The 23,108-nt window shown below is 42.6% G+C and overlaps 1 protein-coding gene across 4 annotated transcripts in view; it reads left to right on the top strand.

The window, feature by feature from the left end:
• Sse (extra spindle pole bodies like 1, separase) overlaps positions 1-23,108 on the top strand; it is a 111,089-nt gene that overhangs the window by 1,000 nt on the left and 86,981 nt on the right. For 2 of the 4 annotated variants that reach the window (XM_070537302.1, XM_070537304.1), the window contains exons 2-8: positions 6,981-7,074; positions 7,163-7,393; positions 11,455-12,349; positions 14,189-14,299; positions 16,063-16,202; positions 16,418-16,596; positions 19,386-19,490. In XM_070537302.1, the coding sequence (XP_070393403.1) occupies positions 7,006-7,074; positions 7,163-7,393; positions 11,455-12,349; positions 14,189-14,299; positions 16,063-16,202; positions 16,418-16,596; positions 19,386-19,490 (1,730 nt within the window). In that variant the 5' untranslated portion in view covers positions 6,981-7,005. Of the gene's footprint in view, positions 1-6,967; positions 7,075-7,162; positions 7,394-11,454; positions 12,355-14,188; positions 14,300-16,062; positions 16,203-16,417; positions 16,597-19,385; positions 19,491-23,108 lie in introns of all 4 variants that reach the window. The other 2 variants (XM_070537305.1, XM_070537303.1) reach the window with 2 other exon arrangements.

The following is a 23,108-nucleotide window of genomic DNA, read 5'->3' as shown; positions in this document are numbered from 1 at the left end:
TCCTGCGCCGCTTGCATTATTATAATCTGATGCTCTCGTGAGGCCTCCGTTTGTCTGTTGCACTGTTACATGAACCCTCCTGGAGCAGTACTTGTAAGGAATCCGATCTATTGTCGCGACGGAAAAACAACCCAGTAGCGTCTGCCACACCAGTCAGAACCTCGCCTGCGTTTTGTGTTTGTTTTTGCGACTTTGGCAGCATAATCGCTGCGTACTAGAGCAGTTCGTTTCTGGACCAGTTTCTTTCATTATCTGCGTCCACATGTATTTCATTCTTGTTGGAAAAAATGCAATAGCTCTGCGAGCCCATGAAAGTGGCAGCTTAAACCAACATTACTAGATCCTTTGGAATGAACATCGGAAATTATCTACCCGTGGCCCTCTTGCGCCCGTTTGAAGAACAAAAAAAATGTTTTAGAACTTTTACTTTGCTTTTAGCTACAGTCGACTTGCATCCATTGGGATGGTAAACCTCGCTTCCAAAAAGAAGGCATTTGAATCGGATCATGCATTGCTCCCATATTAAGTGATTTGTTTTTAGCAAAACTTAACAGATCTGTGTAAGATGCTTTCATCAATACTTACGTCTTAGCTGCTATTAGATACATGGACGACTTTTAATTTTTCTTGACAGTGGTGCTAGTTCGTACGAGTCTGATGCTTTTTTAGTTCTGGACACAGTGCGCAAATGTTTTAAACCACTAGAACTAACCCGTGAATTTTCAGAGAATGGTGTAATGAGGTTCCTAGACGTTAGTCTATTTTTGCACGAAAACAATTCTTGTTGGATGTACTACCCACATGGCAAGAAGCCACTTCTTCCATTCAACTCCGCACACTCTAAAATCATAAAACACGGCATTGTTAGCTCATATTTAAAAAATACCTTAAAAAACTCCTGTGAACATAAAATGATCGACAGCTTCCGTGAGCAGCCTGAACAGTTAACTTCGGCAGGCTATCCATCTCTTGTACAAGTCTCTGTTGCTGAAGGCCTGCTGCGCAGATTTTCCTCCGTGGTGAATGAAAATCCAGATGGGCCAACTTGGGATAGACAAAAAATTGCGGTAATCCCATACATACATAGAATTGCGCACAGTCTGAAAAAGGTTGCTTAGTGTGTTAACGTCAAAGTTGTCTTCTTTGCTCTTGAAAAATTAAGCAACCTTTGCAAAATGACTGTCCTAGCATCTAGGCCCAAACGATGGTGTCTTATCACACCCAAGAATAAATTCATAGATTGCATAGACAATGTTGTGTATCGGATCCCCCTATCCTGTGGTAAATATAACATTGGACAGACGGGCCAATGCGTTATTGAAAGATTGAAAGAGCACAAGTACACTGTTGACTGCACTAAACAGGGTTAGCTTTCTGCCCACTGCTGCATGTGTAGATGTAAGCCAAGGTACAAAAAAGTTAGTATCATTGCAAAACACAGTGATCATATCACGCATTAAATATATGAAGCAGGAAAAATTCTATGTTTAAAGGATGGGTGTGTCAGCACCCCCTCTGTCATGCTAACTGTCAAGGTCAGATACCTCGGGCTATCGATGACATGTTGAATTTTGTATGGCTTTGTCACGGTGTTCTGTGCATGGTTGGTGTACTAGATTGTGGCTATATAACTTGCTATGCATTCTGATAAAAAAATTGAAGTTGGCACTCTGTTCTCTCTTATGTCCCCTCTGCTGTCCTTGCGTTGTTATTCAAACTTTCAAGCATGTTTTACCAACAAGCCCACTTCTACAGCCTTTTTAAAAACAAAACCTTGTTTGTTTGATATACTTGCACATAACCTGCTTATTCGTACATTCTTACAGTATTCTGAGCTGTGTGCTTATGGCATATGTGTACAGGGTGTCTACCAACCAGGAATTCTCAGGGATTTTGAGAAGTCTGGAAGAACTCAGGGAAAACTCTGGGAATTTGTGCCTCTATCAGGAAAAATTAGCAGTAATCTTATTGAAAGGGTCGAAAGTCGCGGTAATGCTGGCTCGAGTACAGACAGGAATCGTAATGAGTCGTCTTTGATGCCCTGTCGTCGGCTGGAGGAGTTGCCAGTGTACAGTCAACGACCGACTTCCCAGATTCCTGATAATTTGGACGGCTTCGCGGCACCACCATGTACCTCATAGAGTCAACGCATCAGAACGTCTGAAATGTCAGACGCAAGAACTCTTTGCTGTCCGATTTTGCGGACGTTTTGCCGTGACCGCAGGTCCAAAATGGCATTAATCAAAGCCACCACCGCTGCCATTTTGATTACCTCGCTGCCTCAAACCAGCGCTCTCGCACGCAGATCCGCTGACAGCCGTAGCCACCACGGCGGCAACACTAGGCCTAGCTGCTTCGTTTGCTATGAAGCTTCTTGCCGTTGGGTGCCGTGTTTTCCATTGAAAGAATTCGCTGCTGTCAGCAATGGCATGGATTCCGCCTTTGCAGTCCTCGCGATTGGCTTAGAAGCTTGGAAAGCATGGTGCGTTGCATAATGCCGGTTCCGGAAAGTCAGCTTCACCTCCGTACAGAAGTGTTACTTAGTGAAGCATACGTAAAAGTATTGCAGTGAAGCATAACAAGCGTGGGAAGGGCCTATTGCCACTGGACACAGTATGTATTCCTTGGTTATACATGCATGCACCCGGTATTTCCTGTCACAGTACGAGCGCCGATATGCCTAATACATGTACTGACACGCCTTCAGAGCGTTTTCGAATGTGCCTGTGGCGGTTTGAGCCCTTAAGGGCAGTAAATGATATGGATTTATTTTTTCCAACTGGCCGATTTTTCTGACGTTCTCGCGGCCGCTACGGAGTTCGAAAAATCGTGCGTGGACTGTGCAACTGACCAAGAAGATGCTTCAAATGGTCCGTGGGGCGAACGAGTGGCGGAAGTAGTACAAGAACAGAAAGGACCTACGCATTGAGGAATGAATGGGAAAGGAAGCGTGCTGCCACCGTTATGAATGAGCTTGAGTTCAAAAAACAAAGTGTTGGCTGATGCCGAGATGCAAGTGTCCCTCACCCAAACCAAAATAAACTCTTTAAAGCAGTGAAACACAGCACTAAGGTGTCGTGTGCAGGCTTCGAGTATGTCATGACAGTTGAGGTTGGCTTACAAGCTGTTGATAGAGAATCTCGATTGTGACAAACTTCGGGCTTTATACCACTGAGCTTGCTATCAGTTGATAGAAATAGTTCATATTAGAAAATATTTGCTTCTGTATGCATCTCCTTTTTATTCATATTTGAGAACGTCCGACTCCATTTGTAATTCTTTTTCAAAGACATTTTATCTGCTGTGCATTTTTTAACCCCTCCCTTCTATTCTCTTTTTGAATAACATAAACACTACTCCTTAGTATTCAAATTGGATTAAATCATTTTTCTTTATTTTTTTTCATAAGCGTATTAGAGAGTGGCAGCATCGGGCGATATGGTTTCAGGCCGTCTTGACATAATACATAGTTCTGCATCACTCAGGGAATCGGGCAGACACCCAGGGAAAACCTGGAAAACTCAGGGAATTTGGAAATGTCAACTTGGTAGACACCCTGGTGTACTTGCAATATGTGTAGCAGTGGAACCCAGCATTTGAACGTTGGTGCTTGAGGTTAGTTTAAGCAATGTGTGTAGCAGTGGAACACAGCATTTGAACTTTTGCACTTGTTGAGCTTAGTTTAACGGGACTGACAACCAATTGTTGTTACCCAATATTGTAGTTCAGTGGAAAGCTTACCAGTCAGTGTTGAATTTTGCAGTGGTAATGTAGAGAACACCGTGAAACATATGTTATCAGCATTTTTCTATCCGAAGTGAGGGTCGTTCACTGGTAGTGCGATAGCAATTATATGCTGGCATTGGTGGAAGGCAGACAACAAATGCAGTCGTAGCTGCGCGAAAATATTTCGTTTATGAAGCTGGTGTTCCTGTGATTCATGTTTTCTGAAGTGTTCAATTATTTCTACAATAGCTACATGCTTTTCTGTCCAACAGCTTTGGTTATTAACAAGTGAAAGGTGTTTTCTAGCCAAGTGTCTAAAGTGAAAAAGCGCTTTTGCATATGATGTGCAGTTCAGCGTGTTGCCGTTGCCACATATGCGTCTTTATTTCCGAAGTATGTCATTTCTCAAAGACTCGAGTGAGCTTGAACAAAAAACTTTAGCTTGCATGCGTACTCACAATTAGCATGCGTCAACAGCAATCATGTGTGCCACCATGAATGAGGGACACGAGCACCACTCAATAGCATCGACTTTCTTTTACTCCGGAATAAGCATAGAATAAAGTGTCATAGCCTAATAAAATGCGAACTGCAATTTTAGGCAACAAGTATGCAGCACTTAATAACAGCCGACTTGCGTACAGTAATCTCATAGGCTGCATCCAGAGTACCAATACTTTCACCAGCAGTTCGCTCTGCTTACTGGTTTTTGAGACTTCCTTCGCCAATTTAAAATTTTAATTCCTGCTTAAATTGCGAACAACGTGCTCGATTCTCTTGCTATAAATCATGGTAATTTCATTTCCATCAAGGTCTCACAATACATTCTGGCCAGTTGTCAGTCCCTTGAGCGTTCAGTTACCCGCCGTGGTTGCTCAGTGGCTATGGTGTTAGGCTGCTGAGCACGAGGTCGCGGGATCGAATCCCGGCCACGGCGGCCACATTTCAATGGGGGCGAAATGCGAAAACACCCGTGTACTTAGATTTAGGTGCACGTTAAAGAACCCCAGGTGGTCAAAATTTCCGGAGTCCCCCACTATGGCGTGCCTCATAATCAGAAAGTGGTTTTGGCACGTAAAACCCCATATATTATTATTATTATTGTTATTGAGCGTTCAGTTGAATGTGAAAGTGCAAAAGTTTATCATTGCAAAGGAATAATGTAGCTGTATGAATAAATTTACTCCAGCTTAAAGCATTTGAATGGGGAAATAATTGGCAAAAAGAAAGACAAGAAAAGGAACATGTAGTGCTGACTGCCTAGTGCAGTTTTGTTATCTGGTTCAGCAAAAAATTGGTTCAATGCCGTAACAGAAAAATAATAGTTGAAATAATTAATTGGTTTATATTAATTTTCATAGCCTAAGAATAATTACAAGCAAGAATTTATTTTCTACAAGAACTGTACTGTGCTTCTGAGCTGCACAGAAAGACTCAACAAAAGTATGCATGCTGTTTTTCAGGCTGCACGTAGTTAAAAAAAAACTTACTGCAACAACACGCTTCAGAAGCAATGCGTTAGGTGAAATACATCATTCATATTGTACCTACTTGAGCTTATCATTGGGATCAAGAGCTATCTCCCAATTAAGAAGCACTGCTTCATTTTGGCGAGTATATGTTGGTCTCCAACCACCAGAAAACTAAAACTTGCCAACTTCAAACGCTCATGAGTGTATTAGTAATATGACTGCCTCAGGTTGCAACACATTAAAAAAAGACACGTACGGTGCTACCACATATAAAATTACAGGCATGGCATGGATGAAAAGCTCGAGGTGGCCTACCTGATCTGAAAGCATTTTGCTTTCTGCATTTCATTTTGAAGTGAAAAGTTTTGTAATGTTCCGGTTCACACATTTTTTTTTGTTCAGTTTCAGTTCAGTGCACTGATTATAGCTTCATTGAACTTCTTGATCAGTGCGCAATTTTCTTTAGGACATGTTTGAAATATCAGGGACACTGAAAGCATTGTATACTTTCTTAATTTTTTGCTAATATTGTAAACCTACAGGCACACAAGTAACCTGCAAGCAACGAATATAAGTCCTTGTGTCAGAAAAACTCAAATTTAATAGTGTGTATGCATAATGTGTCTGTTGTGCGAAGTATTTTAGCTGCAAAACTAGGAAGTTGTGGGATATGTATTAGCAGAATGGTATTTTTTTGTTTCTTGCCTCTGCATATAAAAAAACGTGATTATTGGAGGAAATTAGTCTCTCAAACTGTTGCCATAGCCTTCTGGTGCCCGATGCTTTTAAATAAACCTCTGAAATTCACTGAACATTGTTTCAACAGCTTGATAAAAAGCAGTGTAAGGAGTATACAAAGCAACACATCCTGTACCTATGACACATTCAAGTTGTTTGGGCAGAACTTGGAGCACAAGTTAGGTACATTGCTGAGAGCAGGTGGAATATCTTTTCTCTTATGCAGGAAGTGTATTTTCCCCGTTCACAAGCATGGACTCAGGAACAGTGCAAGTCCTCAGTCATTCTGGAATGCTACAGAACCATACTTATCAATACTCTCCAATGTGTTAAATGACTGGCACTTGTCACCAGCCTACCAAAATATCTGCACATAATCACTTGTTCTGTAATGTTTCTTTTCTGTTTGCCCCATATTTTTGTTGTTTGAAAACTAATACTGAACATACTTTTAGCGTAAGTTGAAATGGAAACAGAAGAAATGTTGTCGAGTTTGAGAAACACACATTCTAATTTATTTTATCCTTTTCTTTTTTTTTCACTTTAAAATAAACTGAAAAGCCACTTGGTAAAACATTGTGTGAACACATTATTCTGATACTTCTGTGGCACTTTACATATGTACACTTCACCTGGATAAACTTCTACATGAGCAACAATGTGTCGTCTTGGGTGCCAAGCAGAATACAGTAGGAAGAAGACGGACAGTGACACTAAGATGATCAACGGTTCTGCTTCACACTTGAGATGCGACAATGAATCTGCACCAACTAGTCTAAATTTCAGTTCTTTTAGAAAAGCAATACTTCCTTGCGGTTTTTCTTCACGTTGGTAAAAGCAGGGCTTTTGCTGTGGGCTTAACTAACTAGAGCACATTGGCCTAGCTGGCTGGCTCTCCTGTTCCCATTTGTGACTAGCTAAGACCATTAGTGGCATTGAAAACTATCTACGCATTGGCCAGTAGTTAAATTCAACTAGTTAGTAATTTTAATATGGTCCAGCATGATGCTAGTATTCACTTATATTTTTAGCTCTGCTGTGCAGGTCTGTACAAGTTCTTGAAGGTGAAATGGCTGAGCAAGAGGTCATTAAGAAGCTGAAGGCTGGAACCTTCGATGGGCTTTCAAATGATGTAAAAGTAAGGAATCATTTTAAGCGCTTATTTGCCCCACCATTTAGTTGCTTTTTGCTAATTGACTTTCACTTTCTTTTTTTTTTTTTTTCAGGCCTACATAACTTCCACAACCAGTGATCCACAGAAGTGCGGCGATTTTATCAAAGCTTTGTTCTCGCATGTCATCAGATCACAGAACTCTGGTGCCCTGCACAAGGTCCCAGAAGAAATCTTGGCGGCCATAGAACTGGGCCTGCATGCTCTTAAGAATATCTTGCGACCGAGTGGCATTACTGACCATCTCAACGTCTTGTACCATGTGTTTGCCTTGCTCCTGAAAGAGGTATGTAGCATGCTTACTTCACTCCAAGAAAAATGTGGGTAAAAAGAAATGAAATCTATTGTATAATTGGAGTAGTCGTGGCAGCTCGGCTGTGGTAATTGAAGCTCCTTGAGACAATATATCTTCATTTGAATTATCTGACACTGCATAAAATTACCCTGGATGAAACTGTGAATAAATACACAAAGATATAAAGACATTAGGTTCATTTCCATACTAGCTTTTTCAAAATGCCAAATGAGACTGAGTAAACTGACACGAAGTCAGTTAGAGCATTGTAAAATAAGTTTGCCATCCTGGAATTGTCAAGGTGTCTTTAAGTACAGTGGACTGTCTTTAAACGGAAGCTCGAAGGACCAGGGAAATTCGTTCCGTTTATCAGGAGTTCCATTTACTGGGAGACAAAGCTGAACAGAATTTGATGAATACAAAACCAACCAACCATGAGGATGGTGTTCTGTTTAAGAGGCAGTTCCGTTTAAGCGATTTCCATTTATCGAGATTTCACTGTACTTGGTTGCTTCACAGACATGCAAGTTATCACCTAATAAGACTAGGTTTTGGCTATCTAATGCTTTATAAATGTACTCTCTCAGCCACTTTTGGCCAGAGTACTGTACACTATTTGGTTTTCTTTCTAAGTAGCAAAAGATCTGAATTACAGAAAAGCTTGATTTGAATTCAGCATATTTAATAATGCATTTGAAGCCTTTGCAGGCAAAGCAGAATGTTGACTGTTTGCAATAATGCTGTTTTTGACTCAGATTATGTTGAGTAGTCAAATTTATTTTACAAGGAGCATATGTTCATGCATTGTACAATGTCTTCATTTTCATGTTAGTATACTGGTATTGGATGCTGTAAAACATGTGAAAATTATTTGCCTTGATTATAGGCAACAAGTATGATGGCAAATGTGTGATGAAAAATCATTAGCCACTATGCATCCTGTGAGACTAACTCGTATGAAAGTTTTGTAGCTTTCACTCTTTCGTAGCTTAGCAATGAATCAACTTCACTGGCGATTGCAAGCCATGGATATTAAACGCTGGGTGCAATGTACCACATTAACTTTCTCAATGCTAATTGGACCTATTAGAGTAAAGAACTTGCAGAAGTTCTTTTTTAAACCGGCAGAAAAGTATATGAAATTCGTGACATGTTCATTACTACTGAACAAAATGAAAAAGACAGCAGAAAAAAAGTAACATTGTACTAAAGATGGAAATACACATTATCGCTATACACACTTGACCACAACTTGAGTAACGGTGGCAAGGGCAAGCACAAGGCAATCAGCAGCACATAGAAAACAGCAGGAAGGCCTATTCCTCAAACACTTTTCTTTCACCACGAACGCTATGCTTAGCAGTAAAATTACGTCATTTAAAGCACTAAGTCATACCTACTGGGCACTCCTTTGTGTAATAAACATAAACTGCAAAAATCTGCATATAGGGCACTTGCAATGCTCATGCTTTCCAGAAAATAAAGTTTATCATGCCTATGCATGAAGGTTGTTTGCATGGTTTCCCATTGCCAATTGCTGAGATACTACATAAACGCAAGCAGTAATTTTTCAGCTGTTAGTACGTTTGTAGAATGGTGACACAGAAAAAGCATAGAGGGTGGAATAAAAAGCTGGGTGAGTTACTGAAGTTGCAGAATGAGACTTGGCACCGAAAAACACAAGTCATAATTCAGGCGACAATGAGGAGGAACATCCATTCGTCAGCTTTCTCTGCTTGTAAGAGGGAAGTGTAGCACAATCAAGGCGCAACAACGTTCGAAGACTCATGGAGCACACACACGCACAGGGCCACGTTCGTGTACGTGCGTCTTCGGACATCCTTGGGTCTGCACACTCACCTGTTGTCTTTAGGCACCCGGAAGAACCTTGCAGGGCTTGTTTTTGAGCTATTCGTGCACCACTGCACGATGCACGAGCAGTGCGAGTCGTGAAAAGGGGGAAACCTAGCGGAGCGCAAGCACATAGCTATTGAGGACCACGAAACTGACAAAACTGCCCACGCTGGCCAACGCTCAGCATTACACATTTTCCTATAACAGCAGATAACGAAACATGAAACTTCATGCGGCGGACTAAGCTGGCGCCAAGCTGGCAGGTACACACGGAGACAGACGAAGGTTAGGGAGGTGTGAGGGAGGGCAAGGGGAGAGGAGTTGAGAGGAAGGGCGAAAGGATATGGCCCTGGATCAGCGCATCTGCGCGTGCCTATCTAGGAGGCCGTGCAAGAAAAGCGCATTTGCTTTCCTGCCCTCCTGATCGATGGTGCCATTTACCTCTGCCACCGAAGCAGCGGAGATTCTGAGGCAGGATGAAAGCGGTGACATCAAAAGCACTGTTGCCTACTTGAGAGCATCCTCATTAGATTCTATGGAAGTTTGGCCAGGTAACATGACGTCATGGTTCGGAGTGAAAAGGCCTTGTGCTATCTAGGTGGCATTGGATTAGCTGCACGAGTAATGATGTTCTTGTTCTCCATCGTAGCCGAGCATGTGCGCAGCTGTTTTTCTCTGGCTTTGAAATGGGTAGGCCACGCATCATACATACTCCTTAGGAGCAGACAGCTTTCGATCAGTACCGCAAGCAGAACCAGGAACGAGCTCGTCTACACCGTGCCGATGCTGCAGCCCAGGCACGAGAACTGAATTGTGCAACCGAGTGCAAGCAGCAACTGCGTAGTACCTTGGATCTGGCCGCCTATCAAGCCATTGTTTAATGAACCGTCAGGATTAACCCAGTGATAAACACCGGGGCCGCATGTTTCAGCTTCGCTGGCTAACCATCTGTATAGAGTGCTTGGGCGGTGATCTTTTTTTTCTTATATTACTGTTCTTTATCTATATTTTTAGATAAACCTGAGCCAAAGGCTAAAGTCTGACACGTTGCTAGTTGCCGTTAATGTCCTAATGTCATGTGCCATAAAAAAATTACAAGGTAAAATACGCAGGGAGACAGAACCAGAGCAAGCAGAACAGTGGCACACTACTATTGCATGCTTGATCATGTTACTGCACGCCCTCCCCTTCTTTCCTCTAGCACATGCTTGAATTGGGCACATGGGAAGACAGCATGCATGAAGCCAGCATCCTTCTTGGCTCATCCTCGCACATTTTTTTCTTCACACCCACAGCAACCAGTGCGTGAGGCACAATATTATTGCACTTGGCCTTTATATGGAACCTAGGCTTCTTCCAGCACATAGCTTCATGTGCTGATTGAGGAAAGAACAGCTTCAACATGAGCCCAGTGACTGTATTGGTCTTGTGCACTATGCCACATAATTCATTGGGTGCTATACTTAAAGGGGCTCTCCTTAGTTCGAACTGCATTTTATTTAAATAAATTTCTGGTTTCCTTGGAGTTTGAATTAATGAGATTCCACTGTACTTGCACACATTACAGAAGTGAAGCCAGGTAGTGCTCAAGGCATGTTAACTCAATAGTGGCCCTGATAAGACTATTACCCATTTCACTGAAGCCCTTTTTTGTTCTAGCACTCCAAAGCTGCCATAGCGATTTCTAATGCATATGTGCAGCTATGGAACTCTGCACTTGAAATCAGTCATCAATGAGTGCAGACCAACCAAGCCATTGCCTTTGAGCTGCGGCTCTATGCAATGCAGTACAGCTTGGCTGTAAAATTACAGCCTAATGTTAAGTTAGATCAGCATACTTTTATTCGGAACGTTGAACAATTACAACTTGTCTTCATTGAATGAGGCACTTTACAACATTTTTCTGCAATTGCAGAAAAAATTTCTTTGGTAGCTAAAAAAACTTCTGGTGTAAGTTTGCAGTGGGATCTGTTGTGTGTGGGTTCAACTATTCAATGAAACCAGAAATGCAGAAATGAATTGTGCTTGAGCATTACTTATTGACTGCACCCGGAATACCATTTGGCTGTAAAATCGAATGACAAGAGTAGTGTCCTTTAAAGCCAAATGTTCTTATTACAGGTACAGGTGTATTTCAAGTACAAGTCAATCACAAACTTGGATTTTCTTTCTCTCTCCCCAACCCCCTCTGGCTTTAGGAACAATTTCTGCAGGCCTCAGCAGCAGCAGAAGTCATGCTGTCCCTGCTCAAAGCTATGGACTGCCAGAACTCCAAAACTGCCATAGTGATTTCCAATGCATATGTGCAGCTATGGAACACTGCACTTGAAATTCGTCAGCAAGGAGTGCAGGCAAACCAAGCCATTGCCTTTGAGCTGCTGCTCCATGCAATGCAGTTCCTTTGCCTCAAAGATGAGGTCACTGCGGTCACTGAGAAGCACTACACTGCCGCCAATTGGTGCGCTATCAAAATGAAGAGTGAACCATGGCTGGCACGACTACGCCGATGCATCCTGCCTGCAATTTCTACACTGCTCAGGCGTACACCCACACGCCTGCGAGCCAGTGTGCCATTTGTTGTTGACATCCTCCTTGAACAGAACAAGATGAGCTCCAAGCTGGGCAAGAACCTCAGCCTCATTGCCGAATGGAGGAATATTGCGGATGAAGCCCTGTTTGCCTTAGAGGTTCCTCTCTACCACCACGTAACTGCCTTGCTCAGTCTTGTGGATCAGGTGTCGGCCCTGAGCCTGTGTGTCACAGATGGGAACAATCAGATGCCGCACATTAAGCTTCCCAAGAGCATCCGGTGGCAGGAATGTCAGCCTGGTAAGGAGGAGTTCATGTGCCTTACCTCCTGCATGCAAGTGATTCTGGTGAGACTCCATGCCGCAGAGCAGTTCATTCAAGGAGCCTCAAGTCGGCAAGCATTCGTGGCTGCGATCACAGCAATGCTGGACCTCGGACCTTTCATCAAGCAATATCTAAGTTGCCTCCATTCCATCAAGGCGAGTCCATCGTACATCTCGACGGCCCTGCGAGTGCTCAGAGCCTTGCTCATCCTGCACACATACCTCGTACAGGAGACAAAAGGCAAAGTATTTCAATGGACTTCACTTTGCTTGTGTCGGCTTATTATGTATGAATGATGCACTGGCAGCATTACTGGCATGGTGTGCTCAAGACCTCAAGTTGCTTATCACTGGCAATTCCAGTTTCAAACGAAGTGGGACATGCTCGGCACGTCATTGCACTGCCTGCGAGCAGCTAAGAGGCATTAATGAAAGTCTACTTGCACATGCGACAAGTATCATGCATGTACAGTTGCCCTCATAAGTTCATGTGACATGGGTTCCATGGCAAATGTGAATTTCTGCTCCGTTCAGGCGTGACAGTGTCACTTTAATAGATCACTCTGTATGTCACAAAAGGTACTATAGATTGAAGCTTTCAATTTGAGACAGTGTGCCCAGGCCTTCTGGGAATTCTTTTTTTTTTTTTTTCAGAGCCTGTGTCCTGCAAACTTTTGTGGCCAACTGTACAAATGAGTTGCCATAGAAAAGACAATATACATGAGCGCTGCAAATGTTTAATTTGCATTATAGCTTTCATTATGTAATTTATGCACAATTATCTTAGCAGCAAATCGTTTGAAAATGTGAACATCATGTACCTTCCAACTCTCCTGAATTTCTGTAAAGTTTAGAAATGTGGGCTTGTTCTACAATTTTACTACTGTTTTGTCAGGTCTTATGAAAAATAGGGTCTGTCCGGGGAAACGTTTAAGGTGCTGAAGGATGGGGCAATGCAAGATAGCAAAATATTGCAAAAAATAAATGCATACAAAAAGAATTGTGATGGTACCCATGGCACCATGTTATGGCAATGCAAGATGCTATAGACCAGAGGGGTACCTGCTTCGAGCAGCTTTATTTGGAAAGGTTCTCTAAGCAGGTGAAATTGGTAGCAGCTAAGTTGCTAAAAAAGTATCTAAAAACAGTGTTGCTTTGCAGTCTCTGCTGCTGCTTATGTGCTGTGTTTAAAGGTGAATCATCGTATGTAAAGTGCTTACATATCTTGGAAAAGGTGTCTGCTCAGGGCGAACTTAAACAAAAATGCAGGCTATTCCACCCTCCTTTCCTGTCACGTGTGGGATTTTTACGAATCTTTAAGTTCACAGGTTGGCAGTTATATCAGGTGCATTAGCATTTAAAGCTTGGCAAAGATATGTCATTGAGCATGATGGGCAACAATTTGAGTAAGAACGTCAAAGCATTTGCTGGTTTGCTGATGCAAAACAATGCTTGCAAAACTTCAACATTATTGGCTTTAGCTCCTGCTTTCTCATTAAAGATCAGTAGCTGGGAAATTGTCCCCTTCATGAACTTTTTGCCAGTTCTGTCCAGTGGTGGCAAGAAAAAAACTGACATTGTGCTGCGAGTAAATTGTAACCCCTGCATACTTGATGTGTGTTGACTTCAGTTGTTCTTTTTCCACACACGACCACTTTGGTGAAGGCACTGCTTTGTTTTATGAGTTGCTCAACGTGCTGCATATTGTAGTGATGGTGAAACAATTGTTTTTCCTATTTTATAGCGCTTGCAGCCAAGAACTAACTTGTTCATGCACTTTTCACCAACTAGTTGGTTCTTTAAATAAAAGAAAAATGCCACATGAGTAATTGTGTGCTAGGTTGATGTATAAATACTTTGTTTAAACCTCATTATAATGAAGTAATATCCAATGTGAAACAACCTTCGTTATATCCGTGTTTCTTATAAATTGTAATTACGAATACTGACTTGAAAGTGTGCAGTCTCATGCTACTGCCATAATTTCACAGAACCGTGGAGTAAAATTGTCAAATGGACAGTTATTGGCAGTTGGTAATTTGTAACTTTAAGGGTTGTGTGAATTCTGCTTTCATTTCAGACAAGGAGGAATGTGCAAAGGCGCTCACTGTCCCAGAAAAATTCTACCCATCATCATTCCTCAAGATGGCAGAAGCCTGTGTTGGTGAAGTTCTCGAGATAGGAGTGCTCAGTATGAACTGTTTTATTTCTCGTTTGTTTGACAGTGCAGTGAAAGACTTAAGGTTTACTTAAATAAGCCTTCAACATGTGGAGATAAAAGGGCTGTATTTTTTCATACTTATTTTCCATATGTTCTGCCCTTCAGCACTGGCTTGCATTTGACCATATCACATTGCCTAGCATTGCCAAGGTCAGCTAACTCAGTACAATGAATAAAAACAACAAAAAACATTGAAGCTAAAGAAAATAATGCCACAAAAAGGGGATTTGGTGTGGATTTGTCTGTGCATGATTTATAAATTGCTAATGACAGATTGCAAAGAAAAAGAACCAAGGAGCTCGGTTTTTATTGGTCACTACCATATGAAGCCAAGAAAAGTAAATGGAAATGATTTAAAAAAAATTGAAATGTACAAATACAAATATTAAAGCGGCCCTGCGACTATATTTTACCCGCCAAGTTTAGCATGCCAACATGTTCTCTGTATGTGTTATCCCGAGATGAAGGCAACGAGAATAGTGAAAATTGATGCGGGCAAACAAGTTATTCTGCTTGCCAATTCAAATAAAAGCAGACTAAAATAAGCATACATTTTCCCACTTTACTCGTCCAGCAAGGACTTGTGCTTCTTCCAATCAATATGCAACTTTCATTCAGCAATAACAGAAACTCTCCTCATTGCTGTCTTTCCACGACAATCTATAGCCTCACCTTCCGATAGACATCGTTACCTCAGCAGAGCACTGGTAGCAACATATTATGAAGATGTCTTTAACCACCAGATCTGATAAGCTTTGTTGCACCTTTGGTGTTGCAGAAGGGGGAAGAAATCTAGTACAGACTAATTGTTGTTGCTGATGCCTTTGCACTAGTAGAAAAAGGTGGAACTTTCTATTGTTTCTGTGTGCTATAGTTAATGTTGATACCACGAGATGGCACTACCAGTGCTGTTGTGTACGCGCGTCACCACTGTAGCGTTGAAGGACTGTAATATGTTGATTGGCAAGTTATAACAGTTTTTCTTGCATGACGGAATTAAAACACGTCATGCATATGAGTGGTGTGCTATGCGCTGTCTCTTGTGCGACAAAACACCTTTAGAAGATTCTGAATACCCATTGCACTCGGCATAACGCTGTATGAAGAGTGCACCAGAGAACACGAAGGCACTTTGAGTAAATCTTTGGACAGCACATAATGTGAATTGTAAAAGTATTTTATTTATATTGCACACAACTGAGACTTCCATGTAGTTTTAAAAAGTGTAACACATTTTTTTTAAAACTAGACTACATGTAAGGCCTTTAACTGTGATCTTGATCTTGATCTTAACTATGATCTATGATCTTCATGCACAACCAATCAAACTGGCATAAACATGTGTCATGTGCCTTTTGCCACACGTCTGCTGCCAACAATTATCTGTGTGGGACACTGCGATCAGCACAAACAAATTGAAATACTAGTTTTAAATAACAGTGCAAGTCAACTTCACTTTAGAAAGTCCTCGAAGGTCTCATTTTTGTAGTTAACCATTTTCTTTTTAACTGAGTGACGTTTGCATTTCTTGCCACCTGCTGCAATGGCTATGGCCTTCTGCTGAGCAAGAAGTCAGAGGTCTGATTTCCAGCTGCATTTCAGTGGGAGCAAAATGCAGAGATGCTCACATACTTTTTAGGTGCATGTTATAGTCAGCGTGCCACTTTAGGATGTTAAGCGTCATTATTGTATTATCTTGCCACTTATTGTCAACTACTTGTCTGTGCTCACAGGTCGAACATTTTACGCCGTGGCATACAACTGCTTCCAAAGCAAGGTCAGTAAATACGCCGCCTTGTACACCAAGATCAGCGTGGAGCTGAGTGTCCTACACATATCTCGCCACCCAGAGGAGAACACTGTGGAGTTTCAGGTGCGCAAATTTTTTTTTCAAGCCCCCAACATAGCGGCCTCCCTGTAGTGCAGTGTGCACTACTATGTAGGGATGGGTACTTCTGCCGCATATTCAGGGGCATTTGGGGATTTTCGCAACGTTTCTTTAAAGATAATCTTGAAAGAAAAAAAATGGTTGGCAATGTTAGACTGCGTTATTTTGACTCGCCTGACGGTTATCTTCGAAAATTTCAGAAGGACTTCTGGAAGCGCTGTGAGCTGCTCCTGTGGCAGTACAGGCAGGAGAAGCAGTACACAGAGATACTGCTCATCACGGGAAAGGTGCTGAACTTAGGCCCTGAACTGCGTTCCCAGGCTCTGGTTCGCTGGGTCAAAATCAGAAAGGAAATGGGCTCTTCTGAGGAGTTCCAAGGGTGCGTTGATTTTTGTCTACAATTGTGCAAATGCATTCTACCGGTACTTCACACGAGGTAGAAATTTCAGAGGTAAACAAAGAAGCTGAGGATCGCACAATAAGCAACAGAACAAAAAATTATAGGTATAAAATTAGGAGGCAGGAAGGCACCAGCAGTGTGGATTAGAGACTAAACAGGGGCAGCCAATATTCTAGTTGAAATTAAAAAGATGGGTGTTGGCCAGGTCATGTAACAAGTAGGGCAGATCACCACTAGTCTATTGGTCGTAAAATTGGTGCCAAGTGAAGGGAAGTGCAGTCAAGGATGGTAGAGAATTGGGTGGTGTGATGAAATTGGGAAATTTGCAGGCATAGGGTAGTGTCAGCTGTAGCAAGACGAGGGTGATTGAAGTTCATGGGAGAAGCAGCGGGCACCAAATAGGCCGATAATGATGTACGAGTAAATTGTTTGCGCTCTACCTCTAGTAGAAGTCAAGATTCTGGAACCTGGAAGTGGTAAATTCTTTCTGGAAACTTAGTTGATTACATTCTATAAGCATTTCTTCTTGGCCACATCAGCAGACCAATTAGCTGATCATTTTTACCATTAGTCATTTGGTGTCAGACTGAGCAGGTGTCATGCAGTAATGGCAGCTTAAATCAAGGTCCATGTGGAGAGTTTGCAAGACCATTACAGTAAAGCATATTTCTCTATTTTAGGTTTGTCGTCCAGGTCAGATGAAGCTGTGTGCACTGAATATAAATGCTGTACCCTTTTCGTAAATTGTTAAAAAACATTTTGCCGCAGCTGAGACAGCAGTACATGTTGATGAGCTGTGAAAATAAAGCACGAGGGTTGATCCAGAAATAAGGTTTCCAAAGAGCTCCAGCCACACGGGAAGGTACGAGGTGAAATCCGGCAACACAGCTGTGCGCGGCTGTTCCCCCACTCTCGATTCCTCCCAGCTGCGCTTCTGTGCGCCGCTAATTTTTGGCTCAGCAGCCATCCGATATGGGCGTTCCCATTGTTGATGCCGCCAAGTATGAGATTCGTTCAGTAATTCGCTTTTTGCACTCCGAAGGGACTCCACCTGTAATTATTCATCATCACTTGACAGAGGTGTATGGCGACAAGTGTATGTCCGTTCAATACGTCCAAAAGTGGTGCAGGGAGTTTAGTGCCAGTTGGAAGGAAGTCCACGATGAAGAATGGAGTGGAAGACCATCAGTTTCGGAGGTGGTTATCGAGATGGTCCCACGCGAAGTGCTTCAAAACAGGAGGATCACCGCCCGTGAACTTGTTGCTCAGATTCCTGGGAGTTCTTACGGTACAGCGGGAAGAACTTTGACTGAAAAAATTGTGGTATCACAAGTGTTGTGCTCGATGGGTACCGCGGCTATTGACATCAGACCACAAGGAGGAATGCCTTGACTGTGCTTGCCAGTTTCTTCAAAAGTGTCAAGATGATAAGGAAGGATTGTTGGACTCTATTGTTACGGGAGATGAAACGTTGGTGTTTAATTTCACTCCTGAAATAAAACAAAAATCCAAACAGTTGCGTCACCCAAAGTCACCAGTCGCAAGGAAATTCAAACAAACTCCTTCTGCTGGCAAAGTCATGGCCAGTGTTTTTTGAGATGGCAAGGGGATACTGCTGATCGATTTCATGGAATGTGGGGTCAACAATCAACTCAGACAGATATTGTGTAACACTAAGAAAACTCAGGCGAGCTATCCAGAACCGCCGGCGAGGACAAGTGGCAGCCAGTGCAGCGCTGCTTCATGACAACGCCCGACCTCACGTCTCTTGTCAAACCCAGGAACTTTTGACAAACTTTGGGTGGACTGTCATGCCCCACCCACCATACAGTCCAGACCTCGTGCCTAGTGATGATCACTCGTTCCCCCAAATAAAGGAACATTTGAGTAGCCAACGCTTCCGGAGCAATGATGAAGTCAAAGAAGAGTTGAAATGTTCCCTCAACAGGTTGGCAGCAGAGTTCTACAACATTGGGGTACAGAAATTGGAACACAGTCTACAAAAATGCGTAGAAAAAGGTGGCGATTATGTAGAAAAGTAGAGCAAAGTTTCATCTTTCCAATGATGTAAATTTCTATGAGAATAAATTGTCTATTTCTAGGGTGGTTGCTTGGGCTAGTTGGTAATTCATGATCAAAAATAATGTACAGCGCAACGGACAAGGACAGTGATAGACGACATACGCAGCGCTGTGTATGTCGTCTATCACTGTCCTTGTCCGTTGCGCTGTACATTATTTTTGATCATGTATTTTTGGTCTATTTCTAAAATTGATGGGAACCTTATTTCTGGATCAACCCTTGTATTAGAAATTTTCTTAGTGTGCAAATATAGTACAGTTCTACTTTACATTTTGTAATTATGTGCAATTCATAGAATTTCATTGTCCTCCAGCATCCCTTTCCCCACCAACCTAGATCTTCAACCATTGTAGGGGTTCCCCAGCAATTTCAAGGTTGAGAGCTGTGACACTAAATAATGTTGCAAGACTTAGTATCTTCAGGCCTCACCTTTGAATCATGGCTCTCGTGATGAGAGCTGTTTGCAAAAGTTGCCCTTGAGTTAGTTATCAACATCCTTAAAGCACAAGTGCATAATGTTGCATTTGCAATGAAGCATTACACAGGCAGAATTTTAACATTTCTCGCATATTTCTTTTTATATACCACATAGGATTTTACGAGGTGAGCTTCTTTCCACCAGTACCTTTTGATGTCAGCTGCACTGTAAGAAAATGAGTGCCTCATTTTGTCCTGTGCTTTTGCAGGAGCCTTTCAAAGCAGCTGGAGGCACATGGTGTTCCACAAAAAATGACTGCCGAGGACAAATTTGGATTTCTGAGCTTTGAGCTGAATGTCTCTGTGAGAGAAGGGTAAGCAGCTTGCTTTGTTGAACCTCTTGGTGTACCTTTAGATTTTTGGAGCAATTGCTCTCCCGGATTGGTTAAGTGCGTATCGCCTTGTAAATACACTGGAGAGGGTGATGCACAAACAGCAAAGCATTGGGCTTGTGGGAGTGCACGCGATTCAGGTAGTTGGTATACTACTTCAAACCAACTACGTAAATATAGATCACCATAGCTGCTAAAATGGTACCTTTGTATCGGAATTTGTTTCCTACAATTTTATTTCCTATTTCTGGCGTGAGTAAAAATCCTTCACCACCTTAGCCGTGTGCACACTCAACTCTTCCACAATCTTTTTAATATATTTACAAATTTGGGATAACTTATGGTTTTATGAACTTAGATTACTTTTTACGAAAAATAGTGTTCACAAAGAGATTTAAAGCTGTTGTAGAATGGGATGGCACAACATTGCCTCTGATGCTACTGCTGCGCCAATTGCACTGAACTGCGCCGAGACGTGAACCTTGCTACATCCTGCCACATTTCAGCAAAATATGAGAAGTCTGTCTGCTCTGCACTGAAAGGGTTGCTCTGGCTTTCAAAAACTGAACTAAGTCCTCAAGTGCCATTTTACTGCACCATCAACGTGGCATGGTGTGGGCCAGCGGCTACATTAATTCTGTGGTGGCCCAAGTCAAGCCTTCCCGATTAATCCTGGATCGTATTGCTGTTTCTTCCGTGAGCTGTTGTATATATTCAATATCTTCCTTCGAACACGTGCAGACTGCTTATGCAAAGGGGCAGCCTCGCTTTTAAGGTGGCAACGAGCAATCGCACTCCTCTACTGTATAACGAATGTAAAACGGTGACTGAAGTTTCTGGCACTGTATGGTGTCTCGCTTGATTTTTCTAACATATCGCACACATTGGCACAGGCATGGTGGCCGTCATCAATTTTCCTGCTATTCAATTTGTGTCCTATCCCCCACTTTTCTTGGTGTGGCAATTTCACGGTGTAGGAATGGTGCACGGTCTCTACTAAGATTTTGGTCGACCTGCCACCAAACAGCAACTTTTCTCACCAGATACTGATGAAGCACCGCTGGGTAAGGCTTCCTGTATCGTACGGCAGTGACAAAAATTCGCTGCCAGCTGACATGGTGGTGGACAGCAGGCCATCACGGCATGGTGGCCTTGAATAGTTCAGACCAGTGAACCGCTTCAGTGATTGGGCTGGGCATCACTGGCTAGACTGGTGGCTAGAAGCAGAGCATGAAGACAGAAGCTCGCGTGTAGACGGAAAGCTACCAACTGGATTCGCACATCACATTCTAATCTGACAGCGTTACAGTCAAAGGTTACTGTCAAAGGCTATTCAAAATCAACACACATCAGGCTGCGTGACGAGCGAAAGCGAACCATCCCAGTAGCTTTGACCATCGGAAGTTATCTTAAGTAGATGGTAGACCAGTGAATCATCCGCACAGGGCAATATAAGTTAATTTTTTATACCACTGGTGTACCTTTTTTTCAGGGTGCTTTGTCTTAAAGGATACATATATAGCCACAAGATTGCATTGAAAGTACTCTAAGCACTTAATTTCGCATTTAGCACGTCCAAGTGTTTTTCTAGCTAAACCACTGAAGTGCTTCTTAACCCATTAAGAACCAAGAAAAATCTACCAGTTAAATGTTCTTTATTTTGTTGATGTTGTGAGTTGTGCTTTATTCTTTGAAACACTAGTGATGGCATGCTTTAAAAAGTACACTATGCCTTTATGGGAGCAAAACCTGATGCAGGTCATCAAATGTATATACTATATTTTAGAGCTTCCTAAATCAGAAAGACCTGCAGTGAATAGTCGGACGAAACTTTATGCAAGCCCACATAACCTTCTGCTAGCAAAATTAGCATTTTAGTGGGAAATATTTGCTGAGAGGTGTTTTTACTAGTGCCTGCAAATATACATCAAACCGGCTATCCGGTTTGACCGGAGGGAAGTGAATCCAGTCTTGAAAACTGGTCATCCGGTTATTCGATTTTACTACATTTTCCCGCTCAAATTAATCCAAGTGCAAGCTATCTCAGTCCAATCGCCAGTGAATTTAACTCAACTGCCAGACATTCATTCTCAGCGGCAAATAATTTATTTAAGCACCACATATTTTAATGCTAAAGCCAGGGAATTTAATACAAAGTAAAGATGCATTTGCGCAGGTGTTCCAAGATGTTCAAAATAATGATGGGATGTTATAATTTTGCACCGACCAAACACAACTGAAGAGCTTTCTTGATGAGCGTTGTCATGTGACAACAAAAATTCCTTTCCCACACGATACATGATCTAAGTAAGGCATTGCATGGACATGACTGCCATGAACAGGTCATGTAAAACGTAACTGTTTGATGGCTTTGCTAACATGCATTGAAACAAAGGGGCGTGCAGCAACAAACCGTTGATTTTTAGTCTAAAGCTCATAAAAACAGGCTGAAAAGAGCGTCGCGAGACTTCTCATCATTTCGTTTTTTAGAAGGCCCGATGGCATGCATATTAAATGAACGAGCTTCGAACAATCTCTGCGGTTATAACCACATAATGCTCCTGAGGTCACGTTGAAGAGAGTGTTATGGGATCTCACGTAACATTCGCCAGCATATTCCTCATTCTCAACTATATTGACATGGATATGAAATGATCGGGCTTGGAAGGAGCTCTGTGATAGTACCCACGAAGGGTATGCTAGACAAGGAGTGAAGCATGTCACGTGACCTTGTGTAACTTCTGGAAGCCCACATGTGATGCACAAACACAGTGAGATGGGTGTCAAACGAACGGGAATCGCAAGAGCCATGAGATGGTACAAACGTACTTAACGTCAAATAACGTGAGAATAACGTGTCACGTGACCTCACGTATCTTTCGTTAGCCCATGCATGATTCCCAAGCATACTGACATGGGTATCAAACAATCGGGCTTCGAACAAGGTCTGCGATTGTATGCACTCCACGTACTTCAGACCACGTGGGAAAGAGTCGCGTGACATCACGTAACTGTAGCCAGACCATAGGTAATTACCAACCATGCCCACATCGATATCAAACGAACGGGAAAATCAAAAGCTATGCGACGGTGTACACATAGTTAACGTCAAATCACGGGGGAAAGGGTGCGATGTGACCTGGCATATCTTTCGCTAGTCCGTGCATGATTTCCAACCATACTGACATGGTATTGGATCCGCACCGATGGCACCGGCTGTTGGAACCTCAGCGCTGCCACCAGCTGTTGGAACCTCAGTGCTGACACCCGTTGTTGCAACCGGACCGCTGGCGCCCGTTGTTGCAAATGGGTCGCAAGCCCCAAGGGTAGCGTTGGCCTGGCGGCCTGGGGCACACTGGAAGCATCCGAAGGTCCCAGCAAAGCATGAGGCGACTGCTAACAGAACAACTTGTTTATTCTAGCATCGCAAAGAGCGGGCGGTAAGGTCGACCGAAGTAGAGAGACTGGAGAGCACGTTACTCAACAGAAGAAATCGGAGCCTCTCTCCTGGCGTCCGGGGGCAGCTGCTCTTATACTCTTGGTGTCGCGGGCAAGAAGGAAGGTCACGAGATGACACCACGTGACAGCGAGGCACGGACG

Source organism: Dermacentor albipictus, chromosome 4 (genome assembly GCF_038994185.2).
Source record: "Dermacentor albipictus isolate Rhodes 1998 colony chromosome 4, USDA_Dalb.pri_finalv2, whole genome shotgun sequence".
NCBI lineage: Eukaryota > Metazoa > Arthropoda > Arachnida > Ixodida > Ixodidae > Dermacentor > Dermacentor albipictus.
Note: the sequence above shows the minus strand (reverse complement) of the source record. Positions and strands in the feature narration are given on the sequence as shown.